Source organism: Asterias rubens, chromosome 5, assembly GCF_902459465.1.
Source record: "Asterias rubens chromosome 5, eAstRub1.3, whole genome shotgun sequence".
NCBI classification, from domain to species: domain Eukaryota; kingdom Metazoa; phylum Echinodermata; class Asteroidea; order Forcipulatida; family Asteriidae; genus Asterias; species Asterias rubens.
In genome coordinates, this window is record NC_047066.1 from 7,391,063 (window position 1) to 7,403,149 (window position 12,087).

The 12,087-nt window shown below is 37.6% G+C and overlaps 1 protein-coding gene across 2 annotated transcripts in view; it reads left to right on the top strand.

Moving 5' to 3' along the window:
* The window catches only part of LOC117290649 (LIM domain kinase 1-like), a 72,036-nt gene that overhangs the window by 13,969 nt on the left and 45,980 nt on the right, over positions 1 to 12,087 (top strand). The window contains exon 1 of one of the 2 annotated variants that reach the window (XM_033772163.1): positions 10,479 to 10,637. The exons of the other annotated variant lie outside the window; for it this stretch is intronic. Within the exon in view, the coding sequence (XP_033628054.1) occupies positions 10,486 to 10,637 (152 nt within the window). The 5' untranslated portion in view covers positions 10,479 to 10,485. Of the gene's footprint in view, positions 1 to 10,478; positions 10,638 to 12,087 lie in introns of those variants that run through there. 2 annotated transcript variants of the gene reach the window in all.

Sequence of the window (12,087 nt, forward strand, 5' to 3'; positions counted from 1 at the left end):
TCACTGGTAGATGGAGCGCAGAGTATCATGTCTTTACAGTGGGGTTTTGAATTTTGGACAGGGGTGTGCCTTGGTATTTATCTTTTTCAATTAGAAATTTTGTTCAATTAGAAATTTTGTTCAATGAAAAATCTTTTTCAAACAGAAAGAGGAATTTACATTTTTAGCTGTATCAAAGAGACCTGCGGTACTGCAAATAAAACATGTTTAGGGTCTGGGCCCAATTTTTTTGCTTTGCTTATCGTAAGCAGGTAATTCTGCGCTTATGTCAAGCTTATTTTACAGATTACCAGGAAATGTTGGCTTGTGCGCGTGCGTACTCCATGTTGCTAGGCATTCTACGCTTACACAGCTAGCGCAGAAATTAGGCACTTGCCATGCAAGTGGAGAATGGTGCTCGTAAGAGCAGAATTTGTGGTTAGGAGAGCCATGTAATTGGGCCCTGATGTTTCGATCCGAGCAGAGATATTCTCATGAGGCTAAATTTGACAACATAGCACACATACCAATTACAAGTATATTTGTGTAACGGTCTGGTGGAGTGAAAAGAAAGGACAAGAATCTATTGATCTTTTTTTTATGTACACAGAATGAGTCATTTTTATTCTGGTTCATATGTGTACTGTGTATTTAATAGATGTAAGATTATACAGTGCTAACACACATCAATGTACGTATAAATGCGTTAAATCAAACTGTGTATTTGTAACCTTCAGTCTATTAATGGATGCAAGCAGAGTGTGGAGGAAGGGTTAATAATGTTGTTAGTGTAAATGTGTAAATACAGTTTTAAGTTTTTATACTCCAGCGTAATTTTTATTTCTTTAAAAAATAAAATACGATTATATACACATGTTCGATAAAGCAAACATCCATTTTATGGACAATAAACATTCAATTGAACTGAATACTTTGCCAGGTTCATAAAGTTGCTTAAAGCACAAAGATCTGCTCAGCATAACAAAAGAATCTAGCTTGAGAGAAACTGGCTATCGACCAAAAAGCCAAATAAGGCAATAATAATATACACTCGTAATGTGCACGTCCCTGGATAACTGGTTCAAGTCGCTAACAAAAGAAAATTAGTTTTCCAGTTTTGAGTGAGTGAGACTTTAGTGTTCTTATGAGGATTTCCATAGGGGTTATTAGGTGAGCTCCGGCGGGGAGCTAAATTCCAAACGACAGTGGCTGGCAGCTTTGCAGCTAAAAACACGGTCTCCATAATCTTGCTGTTCTGCAATAAGACATCTTGATCCTGTAGACCTGCGATTAAAGTGGTTTGTTTTTAAATAGCAGAGAGTTCCTTAAGACATTGTGATGCACACTTGCCTGGAATTTCATCTTTTAAAGTGCAAGGCCATTTTCATTTTGTGAAGGGCTCTCCCATTGGAACATCTTAAAGTCAATGGGAAACTTTTGAAGGGGCACCAAGGTCAAGACCATGGGGCTTGCCCATGGGGCTTGCCATAAGTATTTTATGGACAGTAAACAAATTTAAACTTGACATCGCTTCTCCTTACCACCATGACTACGACTGTTTTCAGATGAAAAAAGGCCCAATAGTGTTGAACAATTTTCTTCTAAGCAAAAATTAGCAAGAAACCAGTTACAAAAATTACATGCGACATGGTAAGATGCCTTTTGTGTTTCAATTAGCTCCATGAAATTGGTACTTGTTGGAAGAATGATGATGGTCGATTGTATTTTCTAGTTAAAAAGAGGGTGTTTGCACTTGTGACCACTGGCCAAATTACAGTAAAAATGTTTGCACTTGGGACCACAAGTTGGTCCACTTGTTGTTTCATCACCATGTCACTACTTTTTGCCTCAGTGTTTCTGCTTGAGAGAGATTTGCAAGGTAAAAGGCAGAAGAGGAGTGTCCCCACTTTTTGCCATCTAGCCCCTATTTGTTTAGGCTTGACCCCTCTTTGCAGAGAATGGAAGGGATCTGCCATTGGTATAAGTTTATTGGTAAAGCTGTTAATCATGAGGCTATTGATTGCATATAAATAATGCAAGCTTTTAAATCATGTATATATATTTTCTTTTTGTGCTTTTCCTGCATTTTACAGTGTTGAATGTGCCTGGGGGATTTGCCTCTTACGTCCCCACCTGGTTGCCCGTGGGCAAAAACAAGCCGCTTTTTCCCACCTGGTCTCATCACCCAAGGCAATAAAATCTAGAAGAGCATTCAAATAGAAGCATTCGTTGAGAGAGTTTCTTGATGTCAGAAATTTGGGACATGATTTCTGCAAATGCATCAGAACTTTTTCAAGCTGCTGTTTTTTTCTGATGTTGCTAGTTTTAAAGACAGTGGACACTATTGGTAATAATTATCAAAGACTAGTCTTTACAGTTGGTGTATCTCAACATAGGCATAAAATAACAAACCTGTGAAAATTTGTGCTCAATCGGTCGTTGAAGTTGCGAGATAATAATGAAAGAAAAAAACATTATTGTCACACAAAGTTGTGTGCTTTCAGATGCTTGATTTCAAGACCTCAAAATCTAAATCTGAGGTCTCGAAATCATCATTACATTACTTCAGAGGGAGCCGCTTCTCACAATGTTTTATACAATCAACCTCTCCCCATTACTCAAAATCAAGTAAGGTTTTATGCTAATAATTATTTTGAGTAATTACCAATAGTGTCCACTGCCTTTTTTTATGATGTTGCGGGTTTTAATGCTGTTATTATTTAGCTCACTGCTTGAAGCATTTTGTTGAATGCTGTTTAAATTTCTATGAACAGACTATAGAGGGCATACTTTCCCTGATGTACAGCCGACACACCAATGCCCCCAGCATCCAAGTTATATGTCAAAGATGTTGATAATTGTAGTGATATCTTGTTTTGATTTGTGCTGAAACTATACCCTTTGTTAAGAGGAGTGTACTGATCAAAGTGGTGTTGTACAATTTACAAGTTTTTCTTTTAAAATCAGGGTTTTAGGCAGCCAGCTTTGTTGACCCTTTGCATGACACACTGAACACTAAAATATAGAATATTCTTGGCCCCCATTGTGGGAGTCAAATAATAGGAAATGACCCCCGAAAATGGTGGAAATGGTTGATGCGCATTTTGCGAAGGTGCATTCTGCGTCTGCAATGAGAGGATACATGGAACCAAGCTAGCAAGGCCATATGAAACAATTCACTGCCTGTTTTCAGAGTCACGGCTTTCCGTTTTTTCTTCGGTAATCAAGATTATTTGGGTAGCCTTAATGATTATTTTTATAAAGTATGTTGTGCATGAGAGTAAAACTTAATTCTGGGTGAGAAACACATTCAGGCTGTTATGCTCCGTTTTTGAAACAGCAAGGGCACCTTGGTAAAGGGCACCCTATGAGGAAATTGAGGGCATTTCAGGGGCACCAATGCAATGACCAGGGGGCATGGAGGCAATCACCTTGTTGCCTCCGTGAAGTATCAGGCCTGCACACTGTTAAACAAAACTAACTGATCTTGAACACAAAATGAAAACAAACTTTGGCAGATATCCTCCATGCTGGAGGTGAAGTCTTTACATACTGCCGGCCTAATTTCCAAGTCTAATCTAACCTGATAATGTCAACTGTCTGAGATGGTGTTGTTGAGAAATGGACACCACTCGTCACAATACTCCACTTTGGGGATGTGATCTGATGATGTCCCAAGAGGGAATCTTATTAAAGATGTACTCTTGGGTTAGCCGGGAGACCAAGGGATGCAATCTGAGAATGCGGTTTCAGAGTGGGATACTCTGACACATCTTGTTCTACTGGGGTTATCCCCTCTAAGAAACACCCCCCCCCCCCACACACACAAAAACAAAACAAACAAACAAACAAACAAACAAACAAACAAACAAGTTCCTCGCTCTAACTGGGGCCCCTTTCCCCAAAATAAATATATATTAATTGGTTTATTAATAAGTTTTTAAACTGAGCCTCAATAAAAAAAGAAATTGCTCAATAAAAAACTCATTGATGAAGAAAGATGGTCTGCAAACCAAGACTTAGAGTTGCATTGTGAACAATTAGTGTTTTATTGGCATTTCACAATTTTTGCTGAAAGCGTGTGTTTACTTTTTAAAGGGGTAAAACGTTTTTTTTTAGTTTGTATGGGAAACTGATGTTTTCCTAATGAAAAAATGGTCAAATGAAAAACTGTCTTCTCCAAGATAAGTTGTAAACGTGTGGGTGTTCTTGAAATTCAAGCCTTGGTTCTTATAATACCTGAAGGGAGAGATAACTAGTTTCCCCGGGAAATAATGCGTTTTACAACTCACGGAAGATGTTTCCAAACCTCCCGAGACTGTCAGAAATGTTGAAACCTAAAACGCCAAAACAAGCACTTGGATTAAAACCATTGCTTCATTAAATCTGAAATGGATCGTGACTGACTACAGATAAACTTATATTATCTGCATGCCTTTAGGTCTAGTTTTTCTTTAGCTAGACAAGAGGTGGATGTACATTTTTAAAGAGTGGAAAATATGATAATAGTTTACAAAAACAACTTGGTGTGTCTAATGCTGACCTTTCACCTACTTTTGGCTCAATAAAGAAGTATACAAATACCAACTAAAACAGTATCAAATAAGATATGTTTGTCACAAAATATTTGTAAAATTTTGCTTTTACTAAGAATTTGCTTTTACTAAGAATTATTCACAGCCTCAAATAATTTTTTTTTTAATTATCCCCAAATCAACTTTAGAAAGATGGTCGGCAAACCTAGAACTCTCACTGAGTTGCATTGTTATTTAAAAATATTTGTGTTTTGGTGGCATTGCAAAAATTGCTGATAACTTGTGTTTACTTATACCTAAGTACACGTTTTACTTATACTTAAAGGCAGTGGACACTATTGGTAATTACTCAAAATAATTATTAGCATAAAACCTTTCTTGGTAACAAGTAATGGGGAGCTGTCGATGGTATAAAACATTGTGAGAAACGGCTCCCTCTGAAGTAGTATAGTTTTCGAGAAAGAAGTAATTTTCCACGAATTTGATTTCGAGACCTCAGATTTAGGTCTCGAAATCAAAGCACACAACTTCGTGTGACAGGGGTGCTTTTTCTTTCATTATTATTACGCAACTTTGCCGACCAATTGAGCTCAATTTTCACAGGTTTGTTATTTTATGCACATATGTTGAGATACACCAAGTGAGAAGACTGGTCTTTGACTATTACCAATAGTATCCAGTGTCTTTAAACGAAAACAGGGAATCAACACTGAGCCCTTAGCAGGTGTATCCATGAACAAAGTATGCAACTTGACAGCTCCACAGTCGTCCTTCTCCTATCATAAGAGGGCACTGTTCACATTGCCTTTCCCTCCCCTCATGCTTGTCTTATTCCCCCACACATTCAAGGTTGTTTTGATAAGGGGTGAGTAATCATTCCCCCCTGGTATATTAGACATCCTTGACTTTGTAGGGGGCAAGGTGTGATGCCACAAACTGGGGACCTGGGAAGGGGGTTAGCGAGAATCGGGCTAGGGGTCTGTGTCCTGCATTTTGTACCCCTCCATCCTGTGCATTCCGTATTCAAGGAGTAAACAAGAAAAACAACTCCTAATTTCTCCTGAAGACGAGCAGAGTATACTATTCGAAGCGTCAAGACCACACCGGCTCTTTTCAGAACAAACACTCCTACAAAAGAGATTTATACATTATTGTACCCGCAAAATTACTATTTTTCAGTTACTTCTTATTTTTTACTCATGAAAAGCTTCGAACACCACTTAGGAAAAACAACATTAAAATTAAACAAAGCATACAATTTCTCAAGGAGTTTTAATAATATTGTGCATACATATATGGTTTGAATTAATGGTGTTGGTACGTGATGAACGCTAATGACATGAATCTACATTAAGGAACCGCTTAAGGCGAGCTACAAAGTGCAACTTTTTCAAGACAAGCGCATGCCTGGAGTTAAGTTGAGGCCATGGACTCCGTTGCCCCTGGTCTTGGTCGTGGTTTCCCTGGAGACCAGGGGCAACAGGCCTCCGTTGCCCCTGGTCTTGGTCGTGGTTTCTCTGGAGGACATGGCCTCTGTTACCTCTGGTCTTGGCCTTGGTGTCTTGTACCTTCAAAAGTTTCTCATAGACTTTAAGATTTTCCAATGGAGGTGCCCTTTGAAAAATGAAAGTGGCCTTGTCTTCTATAAGATGAAACTCCAGGGCTAGAATGGATTTGATGGGATCGGGGTCAGGTATGACTCTTTTTAAGGAGAACGGATCAGGGAGGCGGGGTTGGGCCGGATGCAAACTGAGGGGGTGGGGGTCAGGTTGAGGTGGGATGGTCAGATACATGTACTTCCCCTCAAAAAGTGTAATCCTGAATCAAACGGAAATGCAAAAACATACTCTTCGGTGTATATATGAGTAAAATGAAAATTAATATTCTTTATCCCCGATGCAATTTTCCATCTATTCAATTGTTGCGATGCCTGCTGCTCTCGTTGGTCTAGTTGATAAGACACTGCTCTAGAGTTGCAAGGGTCATGGGTTTGAATCCCACCGGAGTATAATGCCTGCGTGATTTTTTTTCACAGAGCTCAGAATACTGAGTATACAGTGCTTACACACATCATCAGTGTATAAGGGTAAAACCAAAGTTAACATTCTCTTCATTGTACATCATGAAGTACCTCCTTCCCTCGGTTATGTATAAGGGTAAAACCAAAGTTAACATTCTCTTCATTGTACATCATGAAGTACCTCCTTCCCTCGGTTATAGTGCTACGAGGCCTTTAATAAATTGTGCAGTGAGATATGATTGTTGTCCTCTGCAGCCCAAACTCTACCCTCCAGTCACAGGGCTTTGAAGCGCTAAATGTGTAGTTTAGCGCTGGGCTGTCGTCAATTGAACAGAGCAGGTGTGTGGAAACGCACAGGTGTATAAAGACACAATCTAAACTCTAGTTCTATGCTGCAATGTTTGCCAATCTTTTATTCTTTTATATCAATTTTAATTCAATTCAATCAACATTTATTCCCATATTGGTGAACAAAACGGAGAAATAGTTAACAAATTAAGTACAATACTTTTAAGTGAAAGACAGTCTAGAATTGGTCAAGAAAGAAATTTGTAGAAAATCAATATAAATCTAAATCTAAAATTTAGATAGATCTAAAAATCTTTGGAACAATATTGTGGAGTTAACTCAACATCTCTTCTCATTGCCATCATTCATCAAAAGAGTATATCCGGCAAAGCTGTCAAACCCTCGGCAGCAACCATTTTAAATTGGCATACATGATGTTTCCAGTGAACTGATTAAAAACCTTCCCTATCATCAATATCTGTATCTGTTTATAGATCCTAAATCAACAATACCATCAAGAGAAATAGGGATTGTTAAATTTATGCTTTACATAAGTGGAAATGAAATTGGTACAACTTTCATAATGCAATAATTGCCAACGCTGTCCAAGGAGATTGGCTTATAGTCTGTTGATCATCAGCCTCCAAAGTATATTGACTAGTTTCAATGTAAAATCTCACTGTTGTAGTGTCAATAACAATGAGAAAATTTGAAAAATTGTGAAGTCCAAAAAAAATTGCGTTTAAATACTGGCCAAATCATAATTGCTTGTTATTTTAATGTTTTTTTTTATAGTTAATCGCCTGACATTTCGACCCTAGAAGAGTTTTTCTTGAAGGTAAAATGACAACACAACAAACACACATTTGTAAAAACAAGTACGCATCATACATATATACTTGTTTATGTGTGTTGTGTTGTGTTGTGCCTTTGAGAAAGACTCTGGTAGGGTCAAAACATCAGGGTTTTTTTTTTTCCCCGTGCAAAAAGTACACAAACCCTTTTAAAATGAGAGCATCATCTGAGAGTGAATTTAGAAGGTTACATCCATGACCTTGACTTTCAGGAAAGGAGAGAGCCTTTCGGAATCCATTTGTGTTAGAGTAAAACGCTGATGAATATTGGCCGTTGCTTTTGTAGGTCGGTTTGTTTTTGTTGCATTTATGTACTAAGATTAATATGAACATTTTACACATATGACGATAATGTTTATAATACACTGTATGAGATTAATGCACTATAGAGAGAAATCTTCCCAGTTTTTCTCTTTTTTTTCAGAAATGTGGAAACAATTTCACATATTCACAAAAGAGAATTGTACAAAATATGTATTAAAAAAACCATGTAATTATCATTGTTTTTTTCATGGGATTTCTGTGTTCAACTGGTTTTGTTATTGCACCATTTTTGTAAATTGTTATTTGTATTATGGTGATGTTGCCCTGGTTTTACTAAATAGTGTTCTAGGACATCAACACCATAGTGCATAGAAATGCAGTTTTAAGTGTGGCACAAGTATCTATTATTATTATAATACAGTCGATGTCCTTTTCAGCAGTCTGAAACAGGGTACAACATGGCACCTGATTTAAAAAAAAAAAAAAATTATTTTTTTCCTCAGAACAAGCACAATATTGTTAAACAGTAGCCGGAAAGTCTATTATACGCCAATACCATTGTGTACTCAATCAATGATCCTAGTTATTTTCAAGAGCCAAATATCATAACTGGTGTGATTATATCGACGATTTCAATTGAATTGGCCCTCATTCAAATAAAAAAAAAAAGGGTAAGAAAATAAAAATTTGTTTAAATATTTGCTTTGGTCTGTTTTGATTTCATATCAGCTCCTGGATACATGTATGTAAACATTATACACTGTTGACAGTCAAAGAATTATTTTACACTTCCACTCTATGGCTTTACAGAAAGTGTGTCAGGAAAAATGAGATAATAAAATAGTTTACATTGTTAATATAAAGGCACTACTGTAGCAGCATTATTTCATGTATTTTATAGCCAACCTTTCGATATAATCCACAGTCAATTTGGAAGTTAATTTGAAAACTATGCAAATTCTTTGTTCATTTTCCTTGAAAATCTTAAAATTTGATTTTTTTTTGTTTTTGCTGACAGTCTGTAAAATGACTTAAGAAATGGTTACATTGGAAGAAAAACATCAAAAAATACAGCCATAATGACTTATAGGGGTCCTAATGAATGGTTGGGACCTTAAATACAAATTCTTTGTAGATTTTCCTGAACTACAAACAGTTATGTTGAAATTTGTTTCCCATTTGTTTTTGCTGACAGTCTGTTAAATGACTACAGAAATAAACACAATGGAAGAAGACACCATCCAAAAATAGCAGCTACGGTGATGATTTGTCCTAAAATAATGAATGGTAACTGGTAAGGACCTTCTACGAATTCTTTGTAGATTTTCCTGAACTACTGAAATTCCTTTTTCCGTTTTTGCTGACAGTCTGTTAAATGAATACAGAAATGAATACATTAGAATAAGACACCATCCAAAAATAGCAGCTGTGGTGACTGTGACTGTGTCCTAAATAAATGCACTGTGGTCATAGGCATGTGGTGTGGTTTAGCGACCATTAGCAAATTGGCCTTATTAGGAAATCATGACATTGACCATGGTCGAGCTACTGTGTGTAAACAAGTGCTGCACTGTTTGGCCATCATGTCTTGCTCCCTGTTTACACACTATGGTAATGGTAGTTGTGATTGGCAATTTGAATGGAGGGGACCAGACTTTTTGTTCCTCTGAACCTCAATTTGGTTTGGTTGGGTGTTTTGGGAATAAAATGAAGGTTGTTGGATCGTGATGAAGAATTTTGTATTTTTGTTTGAAAATGGAACTTACAAGTCCATTTAGACAACCATTTTGTTATTAAAGAAACTAAAAATCCCTTTACATGTGCAGTACCAATAGTTTACTACGCATATTTTTCTTCTTCTTTTTCTGCGAGAATATAAACTGAGACTTAGATGTATGCAATATTCATTGAGGCAACATCCTCCAAATTATTACAATCTCCATCAAATTTCGAAAGCATCTGGTAAAACTGTCCACAAATGCCAGAGTAAGTTATCCCCCTATCTGCACACTGTCAAGTTGTTATTAAAAATTTGTTCCCAAACTGTAATTTTTGAAAGTGTTTGTATTGCCTGCTCTGATCTTAGAGGAAGGACCTTAATTCCTCCATTCCTTTGACCAAGCATCTCACATTACACTTAGTCCATCAATCAGGAAGAGCATCTTGTGTTTTACCCTCATCCCCTACCTGGCCTTTAAGCCTTCATGTAGGATCCTTGCATCTTATCATCAGTCTGATAACAGTGGTAGGCGCCCAGATACTAGGCTAGGTGGAGGTCGTCGTAATTGTGTGCAGGTCTGCCCGCCGCAATATCAGATGTGTTCAATCTTCTACATTCCACTCTCTCTCTCACCCTCTCTCTCTGGATGATTATTATCAACTTGTTATGCGGCCACCATGGAAAAATCTCTGACTGCTGGAGTACACGTTAACTGGAGTCCGTCACTGTTGGATATCTATAAAGATGCTACAACTTCTCTACTGCATCTTTGTGTTTTCACGAACATCTTAAGTGTTTTTTGTAGACCATGAATTTTGTTGTGCAATGGCCAGGAGTCCACCACGCAACAGTTTTCTTGCGGAGAAAAGACTCTGGATTGATAATGCGCCGGCCGTGTTGGAGAAGAACGGCGGGTCATGTTTGAGTCAGTTGAGCGGGGGATTAGATTGTTTGTGTGTGACATCCCTTGACTTAAGGTACAGTATGTGTGTGTGGGTTAGGATGGAAGGCATGTATGATAACATGGATGGAATGTTCCATTTAAAGGGTGTACATTGAAGCCATGTTGTTGATGTGAGTTTGGTTGCATTGAATGTTCCATTTAAAGGGTGTCCATTGAAGACACTGGTGATTTGAGTTGGTTGCGTTGAGGTTTTGTGTGCTCTCTGTTTCTGTCCAAAGTTACTTGTATCTTCTACCTCCATGATTGTTGCAAACACACGTATTTGAATGTTTAAGGCACTGGACACTATTGATAATTACCAATTAGCATAAAACCTTACAAGGTAACGAGTAATCGAGAGCTGTTGATAGTATAAAACATTGTGAGAAACGGCTCCCTCTGAAGTAATAGGTTTTTCAGAATGAGGTAATTTCTCACTCAAATATATGGAATGACTTCAGGCCATGATGCATGCTTTTTTTAGGCATCTGAAAGCACACAAATATTGTAAAAAATACTCACAGATTTGTTTTTTTAATGCATATGATGGGATGAATTCTGGTCTTTGAAAATTACTAAGCGTGTCCAGTGCAATTCTTTAAAGCAATTGGACACTTTCGGTAAACAGTATTGTCCAAAGGCCCACACTTCGTGTATCACAACTTATATAAAATAACAAACCTGTGAAAATTTAGTCTCAATCGGTCATCGGAGTTGGGAGAAAATAACGGGAAAACCCACCCTTGTTTCCGCACGTTTCGCCGTGTCATGACATGTGTTTACTATAAATCCGTAATTCTCGTTGTCGAGAATTGATAATTGTTTCAATGATTTCTCAAAAAGTAAAGCATTTCATGGAATAATATTTCAAGAGAAGTCTTTTACCTTTACCTTCTGTAAACCCTGTAAGTTATTTGTAAATCTGTGAACTTTAATTTCTTTTTCTATTCCGAAAGTGTATAATGGCTTTAAGTGTCTAAAACAACAAAATACAATTTTCTTGTGAGCAATTGCTGATTGATACTGTGGGAAACCATTGAGATTGTAGGATTGAGCAGGCTTGTATTTGTGAAATAAGGTCATGTTTGAATTAAAAGGCTTCAGCAGTGGGCACAGCCAGATAGTTAAAAGTCTTATTCTTCAATGTTGTCACTGCGGCGATGGCGAAGTTTGGTGGCTACGGCTAGGGCTGTGTCTCGATTCCTAAGTCATCATGCATTGAAGTATACTTCGTCCAATAGCAACAGTCTAAGCCATATAGCTGTAGCCTTATGTTAGCCGCCATCTTTGTCTTGCTCCCTGTGTGCATAATAGCAACATACTGGTCCTCATTGGACTGAGAAGGGATCAGACTAGTAGTCTAGTGGTAACATCCACTCTAGCAGTGCAAAGGTTGTAAATTCCAATCCCACCCGAGTGATTTACTTGTTTTTTTCCCTCAGAACTTGTGTGGTTAATACACATCGGTGTGTGGGCAAAAACAA